General features: G+C 54.2%; 13 protein-coding genes across 13 annotated transcripts; 7 read left to right on the top strand and 6 right to left on the bottom strand.

The window, feature by feature from the left end:
- Window positions 1–26: 26 nt before the first annotated feature.
- On the top strand, window positions 27–3,407 carry KL928_000431 (uncharacterized protein; the record flags this gene model as incomplete). Its single annotated transcript, XM_043204994.1, has 1 exon — window positions 27–3,407. The coding sequence occupies one exon, from the start codon at window positions 27–29 to the stop codon at window positions 3,405–3,407; it is 3,381 nt and encodes a 1,126-aa protein (XP_043062326.1).
- Window positions 3,408–3,420: 13 nt separating this feature from the next.
- On the top strand, window positions 3,421–4,812 carry KL928_000430 (uncharacterized protein; the record flags this gene model as incomplete). Its single annotated transcript, XM_043204983.1, has 1 exon — window positions 3,421–4,812. The coding sequence occupies one exon, from the start codon at window positions 3,421–3,423 to the stop codon at window positions 4,810–4,812; it is 1,392 nt and encodes a 463-aa protein (XP_043062325.1).
- Window positions 4,813–4,859: 47 nt separating this feature from the next.
- Window positions 4,860–6,542, bottom strand: KL928_000429 (uncharacterized protein; the record flags this gene model as incomplete). Its single annotated transcript, XM_043204971.1, has 1 exon — window positions 4,860–6,542. One exon carries the CDS (start codon window positions 6,540–6,542, stop codon window positions 4,860–4,862), a length of 1,683 nt encoding a protein of 560 aa, XP_043062324.1.
- A 390-nt stretch (window positions 6,543–6,932) lies between these two features.
- KL928_000428 (uncharacterized protein) lies at window positions 6,933–7,485 on the bottom strand (the record flags this gene model as incomplete). Its single annotated transcript, XM_043204960.1, has 2 exons — window positions 6,933–7,346; window positions 7,429–7,485. The coding sequence occupies 2 exons, from the start codon at window positions 7,483–7,485 to the stop codon at window positions 6,933–6,935; spliced, it is 471 nt and encodes a 156-aa protein (XP_043062323.1).
- A 90-nt stretch (window positions 7,486–7,575) lies between these two features.
- Window positions 7,576–9,915, bottom strand: KL928_000427 (uncharacterized protein; the record flags this gene model as incomplete). Its single annotated transcript, XM_043204949.1, has 1 exon — window positions 7,576–9,915. The coding sequence occupies one exon, from the start codon at window positions 9,913–9,915 to the stop codon at window positions 7,576–7,578; it is 2,340 nt and encodes a 779-aa protein (XP_043062322.1).
- Window positions 9,916–9,960: 45 nt separating this feature from the next.
- KL928_000426 (uncharacterized protein) lies at window positions 9,961–10,715 on the bottom strand (the record flags this gene model as incomplete). The annotated part of the gene is made up of 2 exons (XM_043204938.1): window positions 9,961–10,393; window positions 10,636–10,715. 2 exons carry the CDS (start codon window positions 10,713–10,715, stop codon window positions 9,961–9,963), a joined length of 513 nt encoding a protein of 170 aa, XP_043062321.1.
- Window positions 10,716–10,918: 203 nt separating this feature from the next.
- KL928_000425 (uncharacterized protein) lies at window positions 10,919–11,602 on the bottom strand (the record flags this gene model as incomplete). Its single annotated transcript, XM_043204927.1, has 1 exon — window positions 10,919–11,602. The coding sequence occupies one exon, from the start codon at window positions 11,600–11,602 to the stop codon at window positions 10,919–10,921; it is 684 nt and encodes a 227-aa protein (XP_043062320.1).
- A 637-nt stretch (window positions 11,603–12,239) lies between these two features.
- KL928_000424 (uncharacterized protein) lies at window positions 12,240–12,677 on the top strand (the record flags this gene model as incomplete). Its single annotated transcript, XM_043204916.1, has 1 exon — window positions 12,240–12,677. The coding sequence occupies one exon, from the start codon at window positions 12,240–12,242 to the stop codon at window positions 12,675–12,677; it is 438 nt and encodes a 145-aa protein (XP_043062319.1).
- A 66-nt stretch (window positions 12,678–12,743) lies between these two features.
- Window positions 12,744–13,682, top strand: KL928_000423 (uncharacterized protein; the record flags this gene model as incomplete). Its single annotated transcript, XM_043204905.1, has 1 exon — window positions 12,744–13,682. One exon carries the CDS (start codon window positions 12,744–12,746, stop codon window positions 13,680–13,682), a length of 939 nt encoding a protein of 312 aa, XP_043062318.1.
- A 148-nt stretch (window positions 13,683–13,830) lies between these two features.
- KL928_000422 (uncharacterized protein) lies at window positions 13,831–14,728 on the bottom strand (the record flags this gene model as incomplete). Its single annotated transcript, XM_043204894.1, has 2 exons — window positions 13,831–14,014; window positions 14,340–14,728. 2 exons carry the CDS (start codon window positions 14,726–14,728, stop codon window positions 13,831–13,833), a joined length of 573 nt encoding a protein of 190 aa, XP_043062317.1.
- A 391-nt stretch (window positions 14,729–15,119) lies between these two features.
- KL928_000421 (uncharacterized protein) lies at window positions 15,120–15,515 on the top strand (the record flags this gene model as incomplete). Its single annotated transcript, XM_043204883.1, has 1 exon — window positions 15,120–15,515. One exon carries the CDS (start codon window positions 15,120–15,122, stop codon window positions 15,513–15,515), a length of 396 nt encoding a protein of 131 aa, XP_043062316.1.
- Window positions 15,516–15,924: 409 nt separating this feature from the next.
- On the top strand, window positions 15,925–18,210 carry KL928_000420 (uncharacterized protein; the record flags this gene model as incomplete). Its single annotated transcript, XM_043204872.1, has 1 exon — window positions 15,925–18,210. The coding sequence occupies one exon, from the start codon at window positions 15,925–15,927 to the stop codon at window positions 18,208–18,210; it is 2,286 nt and encodes a 761-aa protein (XP_043062315.1).
- Window positions 18,211–18,311: 101 nt separating this feature from the next.
- On the top strand, window positions 18,312–18,863 carry KL928_000419 (uncharacterized protein; the record flags this gene model as incomplete). The annotated part of the gene is made up of 1 exon (XM_043204860.1): window positions 18,312–18,863. The coding sequence occupies one exon, from the start codon at window positions 18,312–18,314 to the stop codon at window positions 18,861–18,863; it is 552 nt and encodes a 183-aa protein (XP_043062314.1).
- Window positions 18,864–18,954: the final 91 nt, after the last annotated feature.

Here is an 18,954-nt window from a genome sequence, read left to right as displayed (position 1 = left end):
TATTTATTTTTTATTTATTTTATTGTATGAAGCGATCTGCTGGGGACCTGTCGTCGGCGGACGCCGACGCACAAAACACGAGCACCGCCACGCTGCCGAGCTCGATCGAGACGCTCGAGTCGCTGAGTTCCGCGGAGACAGGCTACCAGATCGCCGTGCAGGACTCGCAGATCGACGTGAACGAGCAGTTCACGCAGAACGTGACGCGGCACCTCAAACGGCGCCGTGTAGGGCTCATGACCCAGGCGCACAACTCGGACCTCTCTGCGGTCGACGAGAGCCCTGCGCGAGCGGGAATCATCCTCAGGCTGGAGCTGTACAATTTTATGTGTCACGCGGCGTTCAAGCTGGACTTTGGCGAGCAGACCAACTTTATCATCGGCCGCAACGGGTCGGGCAAGTCGGCGATCCTGACGGGCATCTCGGTGGCTCTGGGGGCCAAGGCCAGCGACACAGACAGAGGCAACTCGCTAAAGGGTCTGATCATGCACGGCAAGAACGTGGCGCGAGCGATCGTGACGTTCAAAAACGAGGGCCCTGAGGCGTACCGGCCGCACGAGTATGGCAAAATCATTACTATTGAGCGAGTGCTGAAGGTGGACTCAAGCCCGTCGTGCCAGATCAAAGGCGAGACGGGCAAGGTGCGATCGACGAAGAAACAGACGATCGACGATATTCTCGACTACTACGGCATCACCATCGGCAACCCGATGACGATCCTGACGCAGACGGAGGCGAAGACGTTTCTGGCGCACTCCACCGACGAAGCTAAATTCCGCTACTTCATGGAGGGCACGAGGCTCCAGGAGACGTTCAACAACGTGCAGGAGTTGCAGAAAGACGTGAGCGAGATCAAGCGGAAGCTGGCGCAGGACGAGGAGATTTTGCAGGAATCCAAGGCCAAGCTGGACCGAGCGCTGGAGCTCTGGAACAACTTCAAGAACTCCGACGAGTTCAAGAAGCAGCAGGACCTGCTTTCTGGGAAGCGGCTGTGGCTGGAGGTTGTGAACAAGGAGGAGCAGCTGCGGCTGGCGAAAAACCTGCTGGAGGAGCGGCGGCGCGAGATGGAGAACTCGGACAAGTTTGTGGCGGAGTCGGAGGACAAAATCCGCGGCTACCAGGCGGAGAAGGACGAGAAGGCGCAGACGGTGTTGGATTTAGACGAGCAGTTGCAGAAGCAGGAGCATGAAAAGGATGCTCTGAAGGATACGCTGAAGGCGACGCAGGAACGACTCAAGGACGTGCAGTCGAAGCAGACGGCGATCCAGAACGAGATCAGTGTCGACGAGAGCAATCTGCGAGCCGTGGAGGAGAAGATCGAGATCGAGAAGAGCCGGCTGGACTCCGACACAAGTTCTGTGCTGACTAATCTGCAGACGCTCAAGACGAAGCAGGAAAAGGAATTGGGCGAGTGTCGCGCGCGGTCGAGCGAGCTGGCGACGCTGGTGGAGGAGATCAAGGCGCAGAAGGCGGATCTGAACGAGGCGTTCCGCAAGGAGGCGGGCGAGCTGAAGGGGGAGCTGAGCCGGCTGGAGCAGAGTCGCGCGCAGTTCCACAACCGGCAGTGCAGTCGGCTCGACGGGTTTGGCACCGGCGTGGTGCGGCTGTTCAAGGAGCTCCAGACGAGCGCGCAACGGTACAAGGGCCGGATCACGGGGCCACTGGGGATGAAGTTCTCGCTGCGGTCTGAGTTCGACAAGTGGGGGTGGGTGATTGAGATTTTGCTACAGAGACAGCTGGGGACGTTTGTTGCTGAGAATTTCTCGGACTCCAGTCTTTTGCGCGAGCGGATGAAGTTCTATCAGGTGCAGAGCGACATTACTGTGCGTCGGGCAGAGGTGTTTGACTACTCCGGAAGCGTTCCTCGGGGCAACTACCTGAAAATGGTGGACGTGCTTGTTTTCGACGACCGCACCGTGGAGTGCGGTCTGGTGGACACGAGCAAGATCCACAGCACGCTGCTGATCGAGGACCGCGCGACGGCGGAGCAGGTGCTGCTGGCAGACCGCGAGAACCGCATTTCTGCGGTGATCTGCATGATCCGCGGCGGTGCTCTGCGGATCTCCAAGAGGAACAACCGGCTGCAGACAGACCCGATCAGCGCGTTCAAAAACCGCGGGTGGCTGAGTCTGCACCGCACGGGGGACGCAGAGAACCCTACCTCGCAGCTGGACCGGCAGCTGAAGGAGACGAGCGAGCGGCTGCGCGAGGCAGAGGCGCGGTGGCGCGAGAGCGAGAAGAAGCTGGACGGCGAGGCGGGCGCGGCAAAGAGCGAGATCCAGGAGCTCAAGCAGCGCGCGATGGTGCTGACCAAGTCGCTGGCGAAAATCGAGAACAAGCTGGAGGATCTGCAGCGGGGCACGGGCAAGCTGGAGTCGCACCAGGAGGACCACAAGAACCTGAGCGCGCAGATCCAGCTGAACGTGGAGCGGATCAAGACGCGCAAGGCCGAGATCGAGGCGTTGGTGCAGGAGTACCGGCGCGAGCGCGACAAGTTCACGGCGTGCGGCAGCGAGATCAAGCGCATCCAGCGCGAGAAGGCCGAGCTGACCGCGCAGGTCGAGGAGCTCCGGGACAAGATCGGCGAGGCGCGCGACGCGGTGCGCAGCCACCAGATGAAGATCGGCAAGTTCCGCGCAGACGTGAGCAAGCTGGACGACTTTGTGCACGCGCAGCTACCGCCTGTGATTGAGACTTTGGCCCGCCGCGCTGAATCGCACTGCTCACGTGACGACGCCGCGTTGGCCCCGGAGGACACGATCGAGAAGGTGGACTCGCAGATCGAGGCGATCGCCAACACGCTGTCGAAGATCGAGCGCGACGTCGGGGTGAGCAGAGACCAGGCCAAGCTGAACGTGATCCGGGCGCACGACGTGTACAGCGACGTGAAAAACAAGTACCAGGACTCGGTGAAGCTGCACAACCACCTGGCGTCGTCGCTGCAGGCGCGGCTCGACAACCTCACCGCGACGGCGAGCCTGTTGATCCAGGAGGTGAACAGCGTTTTTGAGTCTGCCCTGCGGCTGCGCGGCTTCACGGGAAAAATCGACTTCGACTTTGCCAAGGCGCGGCTCGTGCTCAAGGTGTCGACTAAACCGTCCGAGAAGCTGCGGAACGTGGAGTCGTTTTCGGGCGGCGAGAAGTCGTTTGCGCAGATTGCGTTTTTGCTCGCGATCTGGAAGCCGATGCAGTCCAAAGTGCGCGGCCTGGACGAGTTTGACGTTTTCATGGACCAGGTCAACCGCAGACTCGCGCTCAAGCTGATTCTGCAGAAAGTCGCCGACAACCCCAAGACGCAGACCATCTTCATCACGCCGCTGCAGATCTCCCAGGTCGACGGCCTCGACCACTCCTCGGTCCACATCCACGAAATCTCTCCTCCAGAAAGGGTTACCCGGGCAGAATAGTTTTCCAAATCAAATGCGCGAGCTCGTTCACGAGAGCCTGAGAGATTTGCACCATTCCGTGCTCGTGGCCCTTCTGCGGCTGCCCGGATGGGCGTGTGTGCTCATTTACGGCTACCTGCTGTTTTCCGTGCTGCGCTTTGTGTCCCGATTCTCGTTCATCAACGTGGTCCGGACGACAGAGCCGCAGCAATCAATCTCGTTTCCGAGTGCACGCGGCGCCGTCACGTTCGCCGAGCTGGTTCGCCGCGTGCCCGAGTTTCGCACGGGCGCCTGGGCGGTGATGAACCCGCTGCTGTGCCACGGCCATCTGCAGACCATGTTTGCTGGCCTCCGCAGCTTCAGATTCGTGGACCGGCTCTATTTCGGCAGAGAAACGCTGTGTCTGCCTGACGGCGCGCAGGTGTCGCTGGACCGGGTCATTTCGAAGGCCCAGTTTGACAAGGAGCCGGCTGCAGACGGCCAATTGCCCGACTTCACCAGACGGCTCACTGCTGCCGAGCTGGAAGCGTTCTCCAGCTCGACCAAGCCGATTTTCCTCGTGCTTCACGGCCTGTCGGGCTCGTCGTCCGAGTCATACATCCGGTGTCTTTTCGCGAGAATGCCCGACTTCGAGTGCATGGTGCTGAACAGCCGTGGCTGCGGCATGACACCTCTCACCACGCCGGTGCTGTTCAACGGTTTCTGGACGTACGACCTCAAACACACGGTGCTGCGGCTGCGCAAGGCGTTCCCTAAACGGCCGATCTACGCGGCCGGCTTCTCGCTCGGCGGCAGCATCCTGGCCAACTACGTCGGCCAGTCGGGCGAAGACTCCGGGCTCGATCTCGCCGTGGTGATCGCCAACCCGTGGGACCTCAACCACGCGAGCTTCGTGTTCGAAAAGGACTTTATTACCGACAAGATCTACTCGCCCATCATGACGGTGCCTCTGAAACAGATGATCAAGAGCCACTACAAGAAACTGAGCGAAAACCCAGATTTCGAGCCACTGTACAAGCAGCACTTCCGCCACGTGAACGGCATCAAGTCGTTCGACAACGCGTTCACGTCCCGGCTGTTCGGCTTCAACTGCGCGTCCGAGTACTACCGCAGCGCGGCCTCCATCACCAAGGTGTTCAACATCCGTACACCGACACTGGTGCTGAACGCGCTGGACGATCCGATCGTCGGCGGCGACGAGCAGGCGCTGCCGCTCAAGGAGACCACGCTGCAGCCATACCTGGTGACGGTGTGCACGACGTTGGGCGGACATCTGGGCTGGTTCCGCTGGAACAACGAGCGGTGGTACGCGCGGCCGCTAAGCAGGTTCCTCAACGAGTTCCACGCGGCGCAGCTCGGCAAACCGTCTGTGGACGCGCGGTACCTGCCCGTGAAGAAGAGAGTCGTCAACGACACGCTACTATAGCTAGAAACGAGAATAAAAATGCAATAGAATAATGAATAGTATGTGAGTTACAAAGCAGGTCCTGCAGCTCTCACCTCGCTGGTGCACTGGGAGCTGTACTTTTCGAAGTTCTCCATGAACAGCTGTGCCAGGTTGGTGACCTCTGTGTTGAAGTCCTGCAGGCCGTCGGCCCAGTTCTTGGCCGGGTTGAGCAGCGACGATGGCACGCCGGGACAGCTTTTTGGCACCTGCAGGCCAAAGGTTGGATATGTCTCGTACTCCACCTTCGAGAGCTCGCCCGAGTGGATCGCGTCGAGAATGGCCCTGGTGTACTTGAGCGGACACCGCTTGCCGCCCTTGGAGGCCGACTTGCCGGTCCAGCCCGTGTTCAGGAGCCAGGCGGTCGAGTTGTGCTCGCTCATCTTGTCGGACAGCTGCTGGGCGTACTTCATAGGATGGAGCACGAGGAACGGCTGGCCGAAGCACGCAGAGAACGTGGCCTCCGGCTCCGTCACGCCCATCTCTGTGCCGGCCATCTTGGACGTGTAGCCGGAGATGAAGTGGTACATGACCTGGGCGTTCGTGAGCTTCGAGACGGGCGGCAGCACGCCTCTGGCGTCGCACGTGAGCAGCACAATGTTCTTAGGGTGGCGGTCCGCCAGGCATGGGATTTTGGCGGACGGAATGAAGTCGATCGGGTACGCGCATCTCGTGTTTTCGGTGATCATCGAGTTCGAGTAGTCCACCAGTCTGGTGACCGGGTCGTACACCACGTTTTCGAGCACTGAGCCGAACCGGATCGCGTTGAAGATTTCTGGCTCTTTCTCGGCAGACAGGTCCAGACACTTGGCGTAGCAGCCGCCCTCGATGTTGAACACGCCGTGATCGGACCAGCAGTGCTCGTCGTCGCCGATCAGCTTCCGGTTAGGGTCTGCGCTGAGCGTGGTTTTTCCTGTTCCCGACAGACCAAAGAAGAGCGTCACGTCGCCGTTCTGCACGCCCTGGTTGGCCGACGAATGCAGCGTCAGCACCTGGTGCTTCACGGGCATGAGGTAGAACATCACGGTGAAGATGCCCTTCTTCATCTCGCCCGCGTACTCGGTTCCCAAAATGACCATCTCCATCTCCTTGAAGTTGATCTCGACACTGGTGGCAGACGTCATGCCCTTGGTGAACACGTTCGCAGGGAACTGGCCCGCGTTCCAGATCGTGAAGTCTGGCTCGCCAAAGTCGCGCAGTTCCTCGTCGGTCGGTCTGATCAGCATGTTTTTCATGAACAGCGCGTGGTACGCCCGCGCACAAACGACTCTCACCTTGATTCTGTAGCGAGGGTCCCAGCCAGCAAAGGCGTCGATGATGTACACCTTGTCTCTGGTTCTGAGGTAGTCGATGGCTCTGCTCTTGGAGATTTTCCAGGTCTGCTCGTCAACCTTCTTGTTGACAGGACCCCACCAGATGTGCTCGGTGGAAGAGTCTTCGTCGACAATTCGCTTGTCCTTTGGCGAGCGGCCAGTTTTCGAGCCCGAGTAGGCGATCAGTGCGCCGGTCGAGGAGATGGTGGTGCCCTTTTCTTGCAATGCATCCTCGTACAAGATGGGAACAGACGAATTGTAGTGAATGGCTGCGTCCGGGTTGAGTCCCAGGGAACTCACGACGGAGGCCTTTCTGATCTTTTTATTGAACGGGGTGCCGTTTTCTTGGGCAAGGGAGGTTTCGTACTCTCTGTGGAGGTCAACTGCTGTAGGTGCCATTGTTATTGTCTATCTGTGGGGGACAGCCCAGCTTATATACAGGCGTGCCCGGAGTGGCTCCGTTTGTCCTGCGCTGAGAGATTTAAAAAAGTCCGGGATAGCGGAGTCTGGGGTAACCCGATTTTCTACGGCACTCCGGGGAATAGTGTCGTACGCCGCTTTTGGGCCCTTCTCACGCGAAAAATACGGGGAAGCAAACAAGTGCGCACAATCTTGACGTATCGGCAAATATGAGCTGGCTACCTTAGGTGGGGGGAGACCGGAGAATGAGACATTTAACAACTAAATAAAGAACTCTCTTAGAAAACCGGGCCGGCCCAGCCCCTTCGGGCAGGCATCCCGAACACACCTCGAGAACACTGTCTTTGCTCTTGCTTACCCTGTGCGGCCTTACTGGGTCTTCTCCTGGACCTTGTTCAAGAGGTCGTTCGCAGGAGCACCCGCGTCGACATAGCGGTCGGTCAAAGGAGCGATCACCCTGTGATAAATAACCTCTGCACCGTTATACTGAGGAAGCGACAGGTACAGCAGGAAGAAGGTCTTGATCAGAAAGTAAGATGGCACCCAGTACAGAATGGCCTTGGACCAGAACTCCACAACGTTCAAGGCAGCAAACACAACCCAGTACGTCAGCAGTCTGGTGTCATCCTTGGAGCTGGAGGTCTTGAGTGCTTTGAGAGACAAGTAGCCCGGATACGCGAAGCCGGCAAAGTTGGAAAGCAATTGGCCGATTCCGCCAAAGTTCAGGAACACCAGCAGCAAGTAGAACCCAACGCCACCCAGGACGATGTAGGAGCGAGGCAGCTTGAATTGCTGTTCGAAGCGGGTCAACAGCTGGGAGTGTTGGGTTTGCTGGTTGTTAGCTAGAACGGTTTCGCTTACTTACAGAGTCAATCGTAGAAAATGCGTTTTGCACTTGGGCTTGCACCTTGTTGAAATCCATGATAAATCTGTGATAAAGAAATATTAAGAAAACCGTGTAATTATTATTTTCCTTGCAAATTTGCTTTACCTTCCTAATTCTTTATTAATTCTACATAGTCATTGGCAGGGCAGAGTCGAATTGCCGGCTCACCTTCGAGCCAGCGCTGTACTCCAGCTTCACCCGCACCTTCACCTTCGCGCCCACCGGCCCTGTCACACGGATTCCGAGCGACGACGTAGCTCCTGGTGCAAGGGTGTTGCTGCCAATGGGCGAGAGTTGCAACTTCTGCTGCTTGGTCACCGCGCAAAGCACAGAGATGTCGGACACCACCGAGCTGCCGAGATTGTGCACGCGTCCTTCGAGGTTCGCTCTGCCGCTGCCGATCTCCTTCACGACGATCTCAAACGACAGGTGCTCGTCCGCGAACGCCGGAATGACCGTCTCCTGCGGTGGCTGCTGCGGCTGTTTCTGTGAGGCGGAGCTGCCAAAGATGTCCGACAGCAGGTCCAACGTCGACTCCTGGGGCTTGGCCGGCGCCGGCGCGGCGTCGTGCTCTTTATGTGTCTCGTCGTCCCCCAGAAGGTCCAGCAGCAGGTCACCGGTGGTGGCAGGCTGCGACGAGGCCGACTTGGCAGGTTTTGTAGTGCTTCTGTTGACGAGCGGGATACCCTCGTGCAGCTTGACTGGTGGCGCAGGCATTCTCTCCAGCAATGCTTTCCTAATGGAGGCTGGCTGGCCGAATATCTCGGCGTACTCTATAGCCCTAGTTTGGATCTCTAAATTGTAGTCGGATTGGAACGACACCAGCAATTTTCGGAGTCGCTCGATGCACTGCGGCGAGCTGACTCTGGCCGAGAGCTTCAAAATGGCCGTCAACGCGTAGGTCTTCATCTGGATGGCGTCTGCCTGCTCAAAAGTGGATATGTTGAGGAATGTTTCTATCAAATTGACAAGCGAGTCGGCGGACACTTTCTCGCCAAGGACGAGGTCGGCGTACTCGCCGATGCACCACGTGGTGACCAGTGCCAGCGCAAACTGGTTGTAATGGGCTTGACTCGAGGCTATGAGTTCCTCGACAAGGAACTTGGTCAGCTCGCGATCTGTGTTCTGCATGACCAAGGCCAGAACGTTAGATACAATCTCTCTGGAGAAGTGGTTGCCTGCGAGCTTGAGCAAACTGATGAGCGTCTCAAAGTGCCATCTGACGTCCGGCCTGTACTTGTTACAGGCAATGCAAATTTGTGTTGTGATATACTCCTTGAGCTCGTCGTCCGAGTTTTGCAAAAAGGCCAGCAGCTCCTTCGTGAGCACCCGCACGTTCTGCTGGTTCATGATGGCAAACGTGAGCTCCAGCGCGCGGCGGCGGATCGACACGTCGCCGTCCTGCAGACACCCCACAATCGTCGTACGGTGGCGCTGCACGGCAAGCGGCTCGTAGTTGATCACGTTCAGCAGCGTGTTGAGCGCCACGTAGCGCGTGTTATTGTCCTTCTGGGTCAGGAACTTGCTAAGAATATTGATGCCCAGGACTTTGAGCGACGAGTCCGAGTTGATCGTAAAAATCGTCTGCACGGTCTCATAAAGCACAGAATAGCCAGACCCTTTTGCGCTGTCAATCCTAGAACACACCTGCGTCAGCAAATCGTTTAAAGGCTCAAGATTGGCGTTGTTCTCGTCGTTGGCTAAGAACAGACGCAAAGTGCTCAGCAGCGACACAAACAGAAACGGGTCCGGCACTCCTCTCACGTCGTACTCGGGCGAGTGGCCCGTCGCTATCAGAATACGCAGATGCGCCAGTAGTCGCGGAATCTGTATCTTGAGTGTCTCTCTCGAGCTCTCGTCGTTGTTGAAGATGGCTCGCATCAGCGTCAGAGCACCCAGAACCACGCCATGGTTCTTCTCGTTCAGCAGGGGAGCCACTCTTGGCAGAAAAATCTCGCTGAGATCCGGGTCCTTGTTCACGAGCTTGGCAGCGACAATCGCAGCCTTCTTCCGCAAATACCCGTGCGGTGAGCCAAGCAACGCGTCCACGTTCGCATACAGGTCGCGGGCAAGCTCCGGAGACGCAACGTTGCCCAAAGTCACGAGCGCAAGCCCGGCAATGTACTGGTTTGAGCTCTTCATGTCATTGTCGAGCGAATTGGTCAACAGCGTCAAAACCTCTTGGTTTTCGTCCAGAAGAAGCATCGTTGCAAGATACCCAAGCCGCTTGTCAATGAATTTGGGCGACGCCAGCAGCTTCAGACACTCGACCTGGCCAAAATACGTAGGCTCGCCCAAAATATACAAATAAAGAAGCTTCGATATGTTCGTCCGCCGCGACGCGTTGTCAAGGTGGACGTCCCTGAAAGCGGTCCGGATCTTGGCACTCTCCTTGCGGATGGCCGCGCGCTCGGCAGCAATCGTCTTGCTGTTGCGCACGGACTTGATGAAGGACTTGAGGGACATGTGGCAAAAATAACCAGTGAAAAATATATATTTTTTTGGGTGCACCTATTTAGTCTCTTTCTTGTCTGCCAGCATGGCCTTCACAACGGCCAAAATCGACCGCACGTACGCGGCGTCCGTGCTGTCCGCAAACACACACCACCACAGCCCGACAACAAAGGCCACCACGGCCGTCTGCGCCGCCATCAGCGTGATTACGTCAGTGATTACGTAGCCGACCCCCGTGCCCGGTTTTGGTGTTGCGCTGGGGGCCGCGGGCGGAGCGGTGCACGGCGGCGGTTCCGGCGTGTCCTCGTCGCTCAGCACGTCCGAGAAGGCGAGCAGGTCGTCCCCGTGCAGCGTCTGGTACTGTTTGTCGAGCCAGCGGGCAAAAGAGCGGCGAGTTTTCAGCGTCTTGAGCTCTGTCGCGCGAGCGTTGATCCAGTCGAGCTGGCCGGTGTTGCTGGCCGGCGTGACCGACTGCAGGAAATCGTAGTAGCTCGCGGACCGCGCGGACGAAAGTGCGTCCGTGGACACCTGGCGGCGCAGAGCAAGAAAGTGGGAGCGGTTGGTGACGAAGCTGTACTGCGCCCGGTCGGGAGAGGCGCGGCCGAGTTTGGGGAAGCGCAAAGCTGGGGAGCTTGGGGGAGTCAAATGGGAGCTCATGGTTGGGAGGAAAGGCGGTATCTACGCATGTTATATATGGCGAGGAGGACGAGGACGACGGATGGCTGGTTGGACGGTCTTTGTGACTCGTCAGATTCGGCTCGTGGTGGACGACGAGCTGCGCTTGGGAGTTTTGGCGCACCCGTGCACCGCATGTGCTTCCGTAAACGGGCACGAAGCAGATCCTAGATTCAGTGGCATGCAGGCGACCAAGAGCGGGCATTGTTATGCGGGTGTTAGGGTGCACGATTCTCTATTGTGACGAAGGCCGTTTTCGGCGAGGTGTAGACTATTGCGGAGACACGGTGTGTCGCTACAGAAACTAAGCATCGAACATAAATCATGATCTTACACACAGTTAGATGATCCCATAGCGCATGAGCTCTTCTGCTGGCACACCGCACTTCTTGAGCGACCGTTGGCCCCGCCAGTGGTTGATCAATTGGTACGGTCTGCTGAATTTCTTGGAGCACCCCCAAACGGTGTCGTCTTTGTTCCTGCCCTCACAGGCATGCAGTTTAGTTTTTCTGTGTTGCTCTCTAATGTGTCTGCGGAGGTAGTCCTTCGACAGGAACGTGCCCTTGTATTTGCAGCCCGGGTACGTGCACTTGAACTTGTGACGGTCCGAGCCGGAGTCGTACGAGTGGTGGGAGGCGCGCGAGGTGGAGGCCTCGCGCGATTCTGCGGAGGCGGTGGATTCGGTTTCGGACTCGTTCGACTGGGACGACGGAGACAGCAGTGCTGAGTTGGCGCTCGCGGTGTATGTGTAGTATGAGGTATAGTAAGGATCTGAGGATCTTGTCAGAAAGGGGTCAGGGGTGGGAAACACCTTGAACTCGTCCATTCGCTTCTCGGCCTTGTCTCCAAACTTGTACAGATAGAAAGGTCCTCGAGTATCCACAATGCTCATATTTTCGGAAAAAGTGATGAATTCAATTTTGACAAGTTTAATTTCAAGTCCTTGATTTTCAGCGAGGCTCAGAATTATAGCATGAAGGAGCTGCCCGTGGCAACAATAGGTCTCAAATTCCAACCAGAGCATAAAGGGGATTACGCATCATTAATGCAGGCACGGTGATGGCGGTGCATATTTCGTGCCCCGTTGAAATTTTGCCTACTCGCCTGCACTTCCTAATTAGTCAATATGTAAGCCAGGCCAAAACACACAATTGGCTATAGCCGGTGCTTGGCAACAACCATACCAGTGCCCGGTATGGGAGAGCCCGCGCGACCTTGCTTGTGCCCTGGCTTGCCCTCTCCGGCATTTCGATTGCTCCCGCGCTTTCTCTCACATGAGCGCCTCGGCTATTCCAAAAATGGTCACTGACAATAAATGCTCGTCTGTGGCTTTTTTTAGTAGCTCCACCTGCTGTTGAGGTGAAATCTTGGTACCTGCATTTTTTCCTCCTTGCCGGACCCGCCCACAATTTCAAGAGTCCCAAATCCAACTTTCTTTTTCTCTTCCTCAAACATCCCTGCACCACCGGCGCACCGTTGAAATAAATTATCACGCACTGGCTGACCACTATATAAAGCATGCGCTAATCTTTTTCCAAGCTACAGTGAAAATGTGTTTTTGCTACTGCGACTGTTGCTGTTGCGACTGCATCCTGGTGTTTGTCGCCGTCATCTTCCCGCCGCTTCCGGTGTGCGTCAAAAAAGGCCTATGCTCGGCTGACATGCTTATCAATATCGCGCTCTGCTTGTTGGGATACGTCCCCGGACTCATCCACTCGTGGTACGTCATCCTCAAACACCCGGACATGCTTGATTACGACGACTTAGAGCGCCAGCAGATCGTAATAAACATACCGTCCTCTCCGCCAGGTATGGTGGTGTCCCGTCAGCCAGATCGAACGAAAATCCAGTTCCAGCACCCTGAGCCGTTCCGCACATTCCATTTCCACAACCCTAGTCTGGTGGAGCAGAACCAGCTCAGCCCGCGCTCGAGCCCGCTCTCTCTGAACAGGGTAGCGTCTGAGCGCTCATCAGAGACAAACCAGCCGTCCCAGCTGGGACAGCACGTGCTGTACGGGTCCACAGACGACGAGACCCCTGAAGAGGCGCCGCCAAGCTACGACAATGTGATAAACGAGACCGCCAAACAGTTCCGCTAATCCTCTGCTTAGGTAATTTACCTTACAACTTTTTTCCATAGCTAATTTTTTAATCTGCAACTTTATATGTACAAAACAAAATGGACTCTGGACAAGGCCCACGACGCGCTGGTCACGTCGGCCAAAATAAGTCCGGGCGGCGGTCTTCTTGCCACCACATCCACTGACAGGACCATCAAGCTGTGGAAACTGTCAGAGACGGGAGTGACGTACTGGAAGACGCTCGCGGGCCATACAAAGGGCATTTCCAGCATTGAGTTTGCGCCAAACTCCAAGTACATCGCGTCGGCGTCGGACGACCTCACGATACGAATATGGGACGTGGAAAGGGGCGAGCTCGTCCAAATACTTAGAGGCCACACGTTTCATGTCACCGTGCTGAAATTTCACTATAGGGGCTCTATTTTGGTAAGTGGCTCTGCTGACGAAAATATCCGTGTTTGGGACCTCAGGAGAGCAAAGTGCATGAAAGTTTTGAGCGCGCACTCTGACCCAATTTCGAGCTTGGACTTTTCCTTTGACGGGACCGTCATTGTGAGCGGGTCGTACGACGGGCTCATCAGACTGTTTGATCTCGAAACCGGGCAGTGTCTCAAGACGCTCATCTACGATAAGAGTGGCTCATCGTATCCTGTGAGCCACGTGACGTTCTCTCCCAACTCCAAATACATACTGTCGAGCTCGCTGGACGGGTTTGTGCGGTTGTGGGACTACATGAACAACAAGGTGGTCAAGACGTTTCAGAATGTTGACGGCGGCGCTGTGGCGGAAAAGTACAGTCTGGGGACATGTTTTCTCACCTGTTTTGCGAGCCCGCTAGTGTGCTCAGGCGACGAAAAGGGCAAGGTGCTGCTGTGGGACGTCCAGAGCAAGGAGATCGTGTGCCAGCTGGACACCGGTAGCGGCAGTCCCGTGATGGAGGTGGAGCCTGTTTGCAACGGGGAAGAGCTGTTGACGGTATGCATGGACGGACAGGTGAGGTTATGGCAACGCGAAGGCGAATGAAGTATATTAGAAAAAGGATTACACTGAAGAAATATAATCTGCCTAACTGGAAAACGAATAGCTCAGTAGCAACATATGAGAGAAGAACTTTCCCGCTAGTTGAATGCAACTAGAGTTGGGACACCTTCATTACGAGAGCGCCAAAAGCTTATTTGGCGGCGGCTTGTTCAGGCTCCTCTGCTGGAGCCTCCTCTGCTGGAGCGGTCTCCTCGGCTGGAGCCTCTTCAGCAGGAAGCGTTTCCTCGGCGGGAGCTTCCTCCTTCTTCTCGGCGTTGTTGTTGAATCTCCTGGAGATAGACTCGTATTGTTCTCTAACGAACTTGAGCACTCTTCTGACTGGCATTGCGATGGATTTATTAGCGGCGGGACTGCTTGTAAATGTAACAAGAGATTTTTTTTGAGGGACGCGTTCCCTTTTTATACAACCCTTTTGAAGCGGTTAATGGGAGACACCCACAACAAAATCCCATTATGGTTTGATTTGTCGTGCCCCTTTTTTCGCTAAAAAATATAACAGTTACCCGCCTAGATTAACAAAAGTTATCTTATCAGAAAACACCTTCTGGGCTTTTTTAATCATCTAATATACATTATCTTATACCCGGACCCTAAAAACATTACAGCTAAATCGATATACTCGGAACATCCTATGCTTACAATTCCTGGGACTCCTTCTTACCGACCTTCTTAGGCAAGAGCTCGGTGTTGATGTTTGGCAAAACACCACCTTGTGCAATAGTCACATGACCAAGCAGCTTGTTCAGCTCCTCGTCGTTTCTGATGGCCAATTGCAAGTGTCTTGGAATAATTCTGGTCTTTTTGTTGTCTCTTGCAGCGTTACCGGCCAGCTCCAAAATTTCGGCAGCCAAGTACTCTAACACAGCAGTCAAGTAGACTGGAGCACCAGAACCAACTCTCTGAGCGTAGTTTCCGTTTCTGAGCAATCTGTGGATTCTTCCGACTGGGAAAGTCAGACCAGCCTTAGACGATCTCGAAGTCGAAGCCTTTTCAGAAGAACCTGCTTTTCCACCTTTTCCACCAGACATTATTAATTATACTTTGTTGTTGATGGTTCACAAAAGACGAAATAGGCCTACTTTATATACTTATTGCCTGCGCACCAGGTGGCAAACTTACGGCGTTGTCTGATTGGTGGAAACGTAATTCCACACGTAAATACGCTGTCAGACTTGATTTTACACATCAATGAAAAAATCCTGGCACGCCGTAGATGTCGCGAAATTTTATAATTTCTAGACATTGGTGAGGTAAAAATTCAAAATTGTCTTTTTGTAAGAGCATGTTGCGAAAAAAAAAACATGGGTGGCCCACGACCACAACTATCTAAACAAGCGTGTCTGGAAAACTATATAAACTCGCTCGTTTGCCCGTGATAACAAACCTCTTAATTGATTTTAATTAATATCGTAACACAGAATGGCACCAAAAGCAGAAAAGAAACCAGCCTCTAAGGCACCAGCTGAGAAGAAGCCAGCCGGAAAGAAGACGGCCGCATCCTCCGATGCTAAGAAGAGAACAAAGGCCAGAAAGGAGACCTACTCTTCGTACATTTACAAGGTGCTCAAGCAAACGCATCCAGACACTGGTATCTCCCAGAAGGCCATGTCTATCATGAACTCTTTTGTGAACGACATTTTCGAGAGAATCGCATCTGAAGCTTCCAAGCTTGCTGCTTACAACAAGAAGTCCACCATTTCTGCTAGAGAGATCCAGACTGCTGTGAGACTGATCTTGCCTGGTGAATTGGCTAAGCACGCTGTCTCTGAAGGTACTAGAGCTGTCACCAAGTACACTTCTGCTACCTCTGCTTAAGTTTAACGTTTATTTTGCGATCGGGAAATGTAACTTGTCCATCAAGTTTTCTATTTAGGGTGTATATTAGTAACGGATTTACTGTTCATATGATCATTGGTAACTGCGTCGTAAGGTAATCCTATCGTTTATGTGTTTGGTACATTTAATAGATATTTATTTTAATTTCGACATACTGTCTGCCCTAACAGTGAGAGCCCAAATCACAGTCCAGTTTAGCTTTCCTTTCTAGTATTTTTAAGCCACTTGTTTGATGAAAGCCAAAACAGCGTACATGGTTTATTGTCTGCTCGTTGATGGTCAGCTCGTTGCTTGTTAGTGCTATTAGATAAGAGCCACAACAATTTATAAGTCGCAGTGCACAGGTGCGGAATGAAATAAAAAAAATTTACCAAAAAATATTTCAATCATGTCTGCCGCATTATGGGACCCGTTCATGGTGACGCAGCTCCCCCGGCTGCCGTCGAAAACAAGTGCAGTCTCTCCATGCGTGATATCCAACATAGAATCTCCGCTATCAACGCAATTTGATTTTGGAGTTAGTGGCTCGTACATTGGTTCCTACATCACCAAACCTACTCCCAAGCTGATCTGGTCGTATTCGCTGTCTCCACAAGCGCGCGTGGAGTGTCTAGACTCGTTCATGTTTGAGGAGGCCGCAGATAGAGAGGAGTCAAGACTTTTTCTGGCGGGAATAAACGAGAGAAAGAAGAGCCATATGAGAATAATTACCTATGGACGTCCCAAGAACGAGTCCGAGGACGATAAAAACACATCGGAAAGCTTGTCTTTGTACAACGAGGAGGAAAGAAACACAGTTGAGCCAGAAGGGTTGAAAGAAGTGCGCACCAAGGACGTGGTGTTGAAGGAGGATTTAATAGGCATCAAGCTCTCCAGCAACGGGAGGAACGCATACACACTTAGTAAGAACGGCTCTGTCTGCATTTGGGCGATCAAGCTCGAGGATGGGATTGAGGAGGAAGTGGTTTTCGAGCTGGATTCCAACAAGAAAAGAAACATCATCTATCACTGCTTTATTTCTCCCGAGGAGCTTCAGATCGACAAATCCGAGAACGTTGAAAGCTTGCTGTTGACGGTGGAGCAACATACAGGGGGACTGAGTGTGCGGGTGTATGCTATAGAAAACTCACGTGTACTGGAGATTTCTGACTCAATGATCGAACTGCAGACCTCAGACAGCGCCCAGCTCTGCTACGATCCGTCAGGCAAGTTGTTGATATTGGAAAATGACGAAAAAATGACGCTCCATGTGTACTCGATCCCGTTCACGAAAAAGCTGAAGCAGATCGAGCTCATCACCATTTTTGACAAGGAGTTTCCCGAGCAGCCCATCTCCATTTGCGCTGCTTCCACCAACAGAGTTCTTGTTTCCAAGGGCAGCACTATTGCTCTGGTGGACATCCAGTTTCAGGCTTTCCTAGGCTCCATCGATCTGTATGCCAAGTCCAAAGAAAACAACAGCAAATCTCCGAGAACAGCCACCCTCCAGACTTGTGTGGCGGTAAAAGGCAATAGCTTGAAGAGCAGAGAAACTTTTGCTCTGGTGCTTTTGAAGAGCCCTAAAGACAACTTCACCTCTCTCCAGTACATCTCTGTTGATGTTGGGCTTGGGAAGCTGTCCAACGTTCTCGGCAAAGGAATCAAGAGCTCATCGCACGCCAAATTTGCTGGATATCCGGCTTTGGTGAATAAAAGCGAGTTCAAGTCCAGCACAAAGGAAAGCAGCTCGTTGCAGACCAGAGCCAGCCAGCTGAGCAGCGCTGCAAAGCACGTTTTTGAAAACCTGGAGCAGCTCAAGGAAGACGGCCGGTTCGACGAGCTGGAGACCCAGTTGGTTGGCTACTTGAAAAATATCGACAAGGCCGACGTTGCAGAGTCTAAAGCCCAGCAGCAGCCGTTTATGGTGTACGAGGCCGACAAAGACAGAGTGGTGGACCCGGAGTTTGTGCGCCAGGCGCTTTTGTTGTTTTTCGAGGTGAAGAACGGCGCCCTGAAGTTGCCGGCCTATGTTGCTGAAAACTCGCTCACGTATCTTCTCACGCACCCGCTATTTCCGGCCGAGTACACTCCTGGCCTGCTCAGGACACTGATGGAGTCTCCAAGACTTATGCGGCAGGCCATAGTGACGTGTCCGAACATCCCCTGCTGCGATCTGATCGAGCTGCTGAGTCTCGTGGCCGACGAGGAAGTGTTTAAAGACATCATTTCCCGGTTGTTGGAGGAGTTCTCCAGCGACACGATCACACAGGAGACCGCCAAGATGCTCAAGAACGGCGCTGCCGTGGACCTGGATGCGATCATTGCGCGGATCCTGAAACTGAACTATGGCTACCAGATTCTCAACAGCTTCATCGACTCGGACGGACTGGTGTTGAGTCTGCACTATTCAAAGAACCAGACGCAGCTGTCGAAGTTGATTGCCAAGACACAGAAGAAAGTGGACGCTTTGGTCACAGACACACAGCTACTCACTCTTGTGACACAGTCGCTCTCGATAGCCGAGCAGAGCACCAAGAAAAAGCATAAGAAACGGAAGGACGTCGAGATCAACAACACGTCGATCGTCGAGGAGACGACGGGCCTGGACTCGCTGTTGCCGCTGGGCAGCGGCGTGGGGAAAAAAGACCACGGCCGCAGAATCCCAATCTACTCGGTCGAAGTACTCAATATATAAAGCAAAAAAATTACCTAGAGTAATTTGTCAAGTATTATTTTTAAACCCGTGAAGCTATGAAGTTTCCGCTGGCATTTCTGTTCTTCATTTTGTGCACAGCCATGGCCCAACAGTCTCCAAAAATCACACATACCGTCTACTTTGACATCACAGAGGGCGAGGGAGAAGACGCCCACCACCTCGGCCGCATTGTCCTTGGTCTTTTTGGCGAGGTGGTGCCAAAGACAGTCGAGAACTTCTACCAATTGGCAATTTCCGACGACCCTAAGCTGGGATACAAGGGATCCAGGTTCCACAGAGTCATTCCTAACTTCATGATTCAAGGAGGCGACTTCACTAGGGGCGACGGAACCGGAGGCAAGTCGATCTACGGGGCTAAGTTCGAGGACGAGAATTTCGAGCTGAAGCACGAGGGCCCAGGCTATCTGTCGATGGCGAACGCGGGGAAAGACACCAACGGCTCGCAATTTTTCATCACCACCGTGAAAACGCCATGGCTCGACGGAAAGCACGTGGTTTTCGGTAAGGTGCTCGACGGAATGGACACGGTCAAGCTCATCGAGTCCACCAAGACAGGCTTCCAGAACCGTCCTGTCCGGCCGATCGTCATCTCGGACGCAGGCGAAATCAAAGTCGCCAAAGACGAGCTCTAGAGGTGTGGCTTGACTTCTTCGTCCTCATATCGCTTACGTAACCACCCCAAAAAAAAATTATTGAGGCCCCTATTTTTCCTGTAAATCTTGT

Source organism: Ogataea angusta (genome assembly GCF_019207475.1).
Source record: "Ogataea angusta isolate 61-244 chromosome Unknown 61-244_NODE_1_length_1302399_cov_90.877568, whole genome shotgun sequence".
Classification (NCBI taxonomy): domain Eukaryota; kingdom Fungi; phylum Ascomycota; class Pichiomycetes; order Pichiales; family Pichiaceae; genus Ogataea; species Ogataea angusta.
The sequence above is the reverse complement of the archived record's forward strand: the minus strand, read 5'-3'. Positions and strand labels throughout refer to the sequence as shown.